Below are 8,041 nucleotides of genomic sequence, written 5' to 3'. Positions count from 1 at the left end.
TAAGGGGCTGTGCACTCTGCTGCTGCAGTGACATGCTTCCCAACTGCTGGATGTTGACGCAGGCCATTCACAACTACCAAGGAGCACCACTGTTCCCTTCTGAAGGGGACATTTTGCTGCACCAGTGTGACCAATTGGTGAGGTTGGGTGTGCAGAGTAAGAAACTCAAAATATGTAGCCAAGCTTGTGTGCATGGCCAGGGTGGCAGTTATGCAGTGTGCACATGGTTTGTTCACAGAATGTAGACAGCTTCTGTGGGTCATGCACAAGGAGAATCACTCTACACTGCTCTTATCCAGGTTCCCCAAAGCAGCTGTCTGGATAGAAATTGACCTGAGGCAGGTCCGAGGTATTCAGAGCCTTGGGAGTATTTCAACTTGGGTTTTTATAAGAAAGTCATCCTGACAGGTAGGTATGAATCTCCTTTCCCCAATGTAATTTATGGAGTAGAAAACTGTACTGTCCAATTACATTCTTTCTCATTTTTTTTGGGGGGGGGGTGGTGGTGACTCACTCCATGCCTATTTCCTGTCACTGAAAGGCGGTTTTACAGAGGTTGCCACAGCAACTCATTTTATGCTGATGCCAGCCTGGTTCCAGGTGTGTTCACCTGCAAGGACATCAGCTAAGGCATGGTCCATCGACAGGATGTCTGCAGCGTCTTTCCTTCTGCCTTAGGCTGTGACCTCCTAGGTCTGTACATAAGCATGGAGATGGGGGTGCTCTGGGTGGCTCTGCAGGGGAACTCATGCAGGGAACATTGAGTGTGTTACTAAGGCACACCTGGTAGCAGTTACTTTTCTCTGGTGCTGTGGCAGGAGAGCACCCAGGGAACTACAAAGGCTCTAGTCTGGAGCACACATTTGCTACCAGCCTCAGTCTATAAATTCCAAAGAAAAGTCCACACCAAGCATGTTTAATTTTAGACCCTGTTTAACTTGGGTGGGGGAGGGAAGCACAACCAGCCTTTTGAAAGTAAATTTCAAGTCACCTTGGTTGAGAGCTGATTCTGGGATGGCCTGGACTGATGTGGACAGGTCAGCTGACAAGAGGCCAAGGGGACACACTGGCAAGGATGCTGTGTGAGGCCCCGGGGTCTTCATACACCAGCTGTGATCTTGGGCAACTCCTACCCTTGGGTTTCTTTTTAAAAGGAGACTGATCATATAAAAACCTAATCAATGTTGTCATGAGGATTAAGACTGTTACTGTAAACAAAATTCTTAGCACAGTACTGAGATTCAAAATAAACCTTTCAATAGGTGCTAACTGGAGTATGAGTAATCATTACTGTTGTCAGCTAATTCTCAGGGCTTGCAAAGCCAATACAGTGCCCGAATTCTTCCATTTCAGTGCAATTAAAAACACATAAAACACAGAATCTAAGAGGAACCCAATTATCTTTATAGGAAACCTGCAACTTACAAACAGGATGTTTAAAAAGTTCATTTTGAAGTTGATTTCTCAGGATGCTGTTCCCATGGCAACAGTGCTCCTAAGTAAGGACTGGTTTCCAAGGACTCAGAGGCAAACCGATCTTAGTTAACTTAGTTACTAAGTTACTTAGTTATGCTTGTCCTGATACAGTCAACAGCAGTGGCACTTTGCTAGTAGAGCAGGAAAACAAGTGACAGGGAAGTAAGATTAAGGTTTTTTAAATCTTGTGGCTCAAGGAAGGAAGGACTACGTAGAGGCCAGGTAGGAAGGCCAATGGGGCCTCTGGGCTTGAGGACACTCAGGCTGTCACTGGGATGCAAACCTTCATGCTTGTCTGCTTCTCAGTAGTACTTAGTTGGCTCTTCTTGGGTCTGAGACCAAGAAACAATTAGAAAATGAGGGTTAGAGATTTTCCTTCAGAGACCACCCAAATTGGCAAAGGGATACATGTAACTGCACAAAGATGCCACGGAAGAAACTGTCAGGAGGGGGGATCTGCTGAGTAGACGCCAACTCTTAACAGGGAATGCGGTTTCTCCAATTAATCCAGGTGGTGCCAGAAAGACTTGAGGTTAGCTGGCTAAGGGGCGGCTACAGCAGAGTGTGTAGTCCTCAGGGCACTCATAATTTACCTAGCTGTTCTTCAAGTTAGAAACCATCCTTACAAACAGGAAGGTCTGACAAATGACAGATGCTTCCTCCCCGCCCCCTCCCAAAGGTAGGGTTTTGCTCTAGCCCAGGTTGACCTGGAATTCACTATGTAGTTTCAGGGTGCCCTCAAACTCACAGTGATACTCCTAACTCAGCCTCCTGAGTGCTGAGATTAAACACGTGCACCACCATGCCTGGGAGAGAATGGCATGCTAGGGCCTCTAGCTGCAAATGAACTCTAGATGCATGTGCCACTTTGTGCATCTGGCTTTATGGGGGTACTGGGGAATCAAACCCGTCATTAGGCTTTATGGGTAAGGGCCTTAACCATTGCACCACCTCTGTAGCCTACCAGAGCCTTTAAAAGGCTATGGCTGTTAAGCTTGGAACAGGGGCTGTGAATCTCCGGTGTTTACAAATGGCATCTGCAACCTCTTGTGGGGTTAGCTTAATTGGAACTTCCCTGTGTCTACTTATACACACCAGTTGAATGAGATGCGAGTTACTGAGAAAGTCTCTTGGGCCTTTTAGGCCTTTATCTACTAGCTTGGGTTGTGAATCCAACCTAGTATGGGTAACTTTCCTAAAACCAAGAGGCCATGAACCCTTCCCTGGGGCTCCTCTAGGGACAAGCACTGTGGGGACATAGCTGGGACTTCTCATCAGACCAGCCCTCCCCTACAGCCTGTTTCCCAGCTTTGTTTTAGTAGCACCTTCCCTCCTGCTGTTTCTGGTCTTCATTGGTAATCTAACATGGCATATGCCTTGCATTCCAGAAATGGGGAACCAAACAAACTTGGCACAAGGAAGCTTCCGATGCAGGATTCTAGGCACCTTTATTTATGGCAGGTACTTTTGGTGGATGGGAGGGGTGCTGCCTCTGAAATCTGTTCCTTAAGGACACCATCGCCTCCCTCAGCCTCCAATGTCCTTCCAACACCAGCAGCCCCAGCGTTTCCATTCATTTCTGAGGACTGGAAATGTCCAGCAGACAGGTTCCTGTTGGTCAGGCTCAGCTTCAGAGGCTAAACCCACAGCACCACTGACTGGCTTGGTAAGAGTTCCTGCCACTGGAGAACAAGCTTAGTGACACACTTCATTCTGTGCACTCCCCATAGAATTCAGAAGCAAGGCAAAATTCTTAATGTTAAATGTCTACAACAAAAATGAAATTGGGGACAAGGGAGACTTGAACATCCTGTCCATTAGGGGCTTTCCTCTAGGAAGGACCACTCAGTTCCTCAGCTTTTCCACGTATTCATGTTTTTATTGTATGAAATCACTTTGTGGGAACAGTGACATGGATCACCTTCCAGGTCATCAGAAGCGCTTTCTAGGCTTGGCACTCCAGACACTGGAATTTTCAATGACAAGAGTTTATTATCTGTCTTCTATAATCAATAATAAAATTTTTACTCTGCAAGAATTTAGGCAAGAAACAGTTCAAGTAAAATATTATTTTTTAAAAACCAGAGCCTCCTACCAGCCACACATCATTATTGACCCATGTGATTGGCATAGAGTCACGTGGTCTCTTTCCACTTTTCCAGTCAGTAGCTCAAAGAAAGGATGGAATTACCTGGTTTTAAGATCCTGTTAGACTGTTTTCTGGTAATCACTGTCAATGAACATAGATGGAGCCCTCTGAAGTTACTAGAATCTCATGCAAATCTCACAAATGAATGCCACCATGCTTCAGGCTGTTGGCTCACTTGCTGTGTTTTCAAAGCCCTGGGTGTAGAGTGGCAATGGTTACCTCTTGCTGGTTTCAGCATCTCATCTCAGACTTAGTCACAAGCTGTGGTTCAACTCTGAGTTTTGGCAGCAGAGTAGTGACAGATACTTCTACACAGACATTTAAAAACGTTCTCAGCCATCTGAGAAGTATTTTCAACACTCTATTTAGTGTTAGCTCAATAGTCACTTTGTGCTGAAAATAAAAGAACTCTAAACTCTACAAATGTTTCACTTCACTGAATCTACCAACAAGGGAACGATTTACTATTTACCTAATAAAAATTATACAGCCACTTTTATCAAACAGCAACTACTAAAAAGAACAGCAGGAGAAAAATGACTTCACAAAAATACACTAAAAAATTTGACAATTTTATGCAGGAACCAACAAAATTTTAGTGTTTAATAATTAAGAGATAACTGACCAGGTTCTAAGATGTGAAGATACTGTGTCTGAGAAACTAGGGGGAGGGGGGAAGGTCAGTCTATATAAACTAACTATACAGGATGTGGTAAGAACACACTTTACAAAACCTGTCTACACAGAGATGTTAGGTTCAGAAAGCCACTTGGGTTTTCCGGGCTTGAAAAAATGGTGCTCCAAATCTCAGTGTGAATTATTGGCAGCCTGTTGAGGAAGGAAATTAAATTCATCAGCATTTTATCACGTGAGGACAAATAAACGATCAGTTAAAAATCCCTTTGGAATCCTGTTGAGTTAAACTTATTTTATGTGCATAACATTCTCTCAAAATCAATTTAACTGGAAATGCTTATTAAAATGTCTCTGAATCCAAACCAGGTGTGCCTATAAGCCCTAGGCTGGGGTAGGAGGATCACTGTGAGTTTAAGGCCATCCTTGGGCACAGGGTTGAGTTCAGCCTGGGCTAGAATGACATGCTGCTTCAAAACGAAAAACCATCTTTTCTCAATCTATTTCCTACTCCTATTCTCTTCCTTAATTTTTATTTATGTATTTATTTGTGACATGAGACAGAACTAATGGCATGCCACGGCCTCTTTCTTGCCTCTGGTAAACAAACCATAGATTCATGTGCCAATTTGTCCACCTGACTTTATATAGGTACTAGGGAATTGAACCCAAAGGCCTCTAATTGTTCACTGCTTCTTTCTTGAACTTGTGGGATATTCTGTCTCTGTCCATCCTCCCACCTGCTAGTGCTGAGATTCTAGAAGCCCACCACAGTTCCAGCTTTTACATGGGGTCTGGGGATCTGAACTCAGGTACTTAGGAGTTGAGTGGCAGGCACTTTATCCAGTGAGCCATCCTCTCAGCCCTGCATCTAAACTGACATGGTTTGACTGCCACATATATAAAAAGAGACCCTTAACAAGTATCCAAGACCCTGCCCCACCCAAAAGACAGGATGAACTTGACACAACACAGACAGAGTAGTTTTCCCACAGTCAACCCAATCTACTGTGAAGTTACAAGCAAAGTCATACATCTCTAACCCCCAACCCTCTATCCAGGCTCTGGGATTTCAGAGAAGCCTCTATTTATAGTTACTAAAAATCTGGTCCAGGGCATACCCAGAAAAACGAGGGGATTAGCAACTTCCTATGACATATTCTGCTTGATAGGCTAGTCAAGTAAGTCTTGGTAAATAGGGCTACAACAAGAAACCCAGTAGGCAAAGTAGTTACTGTGCAGGTGTTTCCCTACATGGATGTTTTAAAATGACTTTCCTTTGGTATCTGAAACTACTCAGTAGAAATTTAATCAAAGTAAGAGTCTAGAGTAAAAGAATCAAATTTGTAAGTCTCTAGAATTTAAGGCATTTGAATAGGTGGTCCTGTGGGTACTTTAAATAACCTATTTCCAAAATAAAACAATGAAATAAAAATCTTCCACTGATAAAATCAGGCCACAAAAAATGCTACCACTGGAATGCTATAAACCCAGTGGTTTTCAACTGTTACTCGTGGTCTGAATAGTAATATAGTTCTAATTAATATGAACTGGGAAAAATAATTTCTATCTAAGAAATTAGTTTAGCATGAAAAATTTCAATATACAGTCTGTGTGTGGGTACAGGTGGTGAGGTGCAAAAAGATGCTTGCTGGGACTGTGGCTGCGAAATAACCCAGAGAAAGTGTAAATTCATCAAAATTATACTTACAGGTTCCTCTCTGCATTTTTTTTTTCTGGTGTGTGTATTGGCGTCTATGTGCCATGGTGAGCATGTGGAGGTCAGAGAGTAACCTCAGAGTGTCAGTCCTTGCCTTCTAGGTTGTTTAAGACAATCTCCTTTGTAGTTTTGTCATTCCAAATGCCAGACTACCTTGGCCCATGAGCTTCAGGACAGACTGCATCCCTTTGCTGCAGGTGTGTTGTGATCACAGACATGTGTGCTGCCAACTAGTGTGTGGTGGCCTTAGGCGGCCTCTGGGAAGGGGAACTCCCCTTTTAACCAATGAGCCATCTCCCCAGCCTTTTTGTTTTTCCCTTAAATTCCTGTACCAGTGTCCCTCACCTTCAACTCTTCTGTGTGGCAGGTATCTTGTTTTCACCTTCCAGCTCTTCCACCCCAGCCTGTGTCATGAGGTCGGCGATGTTTTTCTCCAGATCGTCAATGCGACTGCTCATGTCATCAAGTGAAGCAGTTAAAGAAGGCACACACATCCACAGCCATATTGTCCCTTTACCGGGACCCTGCTGATTATGGTCTTAACCACAACTGGCTGAAGGAAAATGATTGTCCAGTTTTCTCTGGATACAGTTACAGCCTGGTAGTGCAGGGCTTGGGGCAAGGCTACCAAGTTCAACCCAGACCCAGTGCTGGGGCCCGGCTAAGTTTTCTCATGTTCCTAAACCTCAGTTTCTTCGTTTACTAATCAAAGACACTAACTCTATTATTATACCCTATTCGTAAAGTTATGGAGAGGATCACAGGACAAACACCCAGTGCTCAGCTAGCAGCCAACACCACTGGTGGACTGTAGGTTTTCTGCACAGAACTTCGATACTTCAGCTGTCTCTAGCCTTTCCCACACTCTTCTTAGCAACACAGAACAGCTAATCTATGTTAGACAAAAAAACAACTGTAAGTGAATGGTTCAGTTTGGCTTGCAAACTATTCACCACCGAGCAAGGAGGCTTGACTCCAAAATCAAGAAGGATATTTCTCCCAATGATCTGGTCGGACATGGTCTGGAATTTATCCTGCATCTGCTGCAAGAGCGTCTCCACCTTACAGAAACAAGAACAAGTCAGCAAGATCCAATTTATTCCGAGACACTTTCCTGCGCTGAGGGTGAAGCCTTGGGCCCGGCTGGGGAGACCCGGGGCCCCGAGGTCCTGGAGTACCGAAACGGGCCTCAGGGCTGCTCAGCGACTTGCAGCAAGCAAGGGGCTCTCTTTTCGGTGTTCGCACCTGTCTTACCAGCGCTACGGGCCGAAGGGCCTTGTAGCCTGGGCCCACTGCGACTCCCGCACAGCGTCCCGGGCTGCTGGGGTGGCGAGCGGGTACCGGGGAGGAGCGGGCAGCGGGAGCCGGAAGGCGGGGCTGGCCGGGCGGGGGCTGCCGGCAGGTGAGTGCGGCCGGGCCACACCCGCGGCCCCGGTGTCAAGGGCCCCAGGCCCGGCCGCGAAGCCTCCAGAAGCACGGCCTTACGGTAAGACCATCTCTTACCACCAAGGTGATGTCCTGCATAGTCTTGGGGTCGGTCTCGGCCATCTCCCCGGTTCCCAGCTTGGCGGCGATATCTCGGGCCGTCAGCTTACACTTCGGTTTGTCGGCGCAGACGCCCCCGGCCGCTGCTTCTCGCGACAACGCGGGCCAGCCACGGGACCGCTAGGCATTGTGGGGGCTGTAGTTCGCGCTATGGACCGGAAGATCCTTTGACCCTCGCGCTGGTCTTTCCAAGCTAGGCTCCTGCCCCTTCGCTAAGCACCGCCCCATCTTTGCCCAGCCCCATTCTGCTGGCGGCGGAAAAAACGAGAGAGAAAATTGCAAGTGGGTCTAAGGGAGGAAGATTGACCTTGACCTCTTTTTTGACTGTAGTGGAAGATGTGCGGTGAGGGCCACTGGTCGGATACCTCGCTGTAGCAAAATACAGTATATCTCTGAAAGGTCTATGTCAGGAAATAGGATCACAATGGATCTGGTGGTACAGGCCTGTAATACGAGCCATTTGGGAAGCTAAGAAGGGGGGCAGTCTTAAATTCAAGGTCAGTTTGAGAGACTTTTCT

The 8,041-nt window shown here is 46.1% G+C and overlaps 1 protein-coding gene across 1 annotated transcript; it reads right to left on the bottom strand.

The window, feature by feature from the left end:
* Positions 1 to 2,905: 2,905 nt before the first annotated feature.
* On the bottom strand, positions 2,906 to 7,635 carry Hsbp1 (heat shock factor binding protein 1). Its single transcript, XM_045141560.1, has 4 exons — positions 7,482 to 7,635; positions 6,973 to 7,039; positions 6,324 to 6,444; positions 2,906 to 4,453 (listed from the first exon to the last, which is right to left on the bottom strand). Exons 1-3 carry the CDS (start codon positions 7,524 to 7,526, stop codon positions 6,326 to 6,328), a joined length of 231 nt encoding a protein of 76 aa, XP_044997495.1. The 5' UTR covers positions 7,527 to 7,635; the 3' UTR covers positions 2,906 to 4,453; positions 6,324 to 6,325.
* Positions 7,636 to 8,041: the final 406 nt, after the last annotated feature.

This window comes from Jaculus jaculus, chromosome 1 (assembly GCF_020740685.1).
Source record: "Jaculus jaculus isolate mJacJac1 chromosome 1, mJacJac1.mat.Y.cur, whole genome shotgun sequence".
Classification (NCBI taxonomy): domain Eukaryota; kingdom Metazoa; phylum Chordata; class Mammalia; order Rodentia; family Dipodidae; genus Jaculus; species Jaculus jaculus.
Note: the sequence above shows the minus strand (reverse complement) of the source record. Positions and strands in the feature narration are given on the sequence as shown.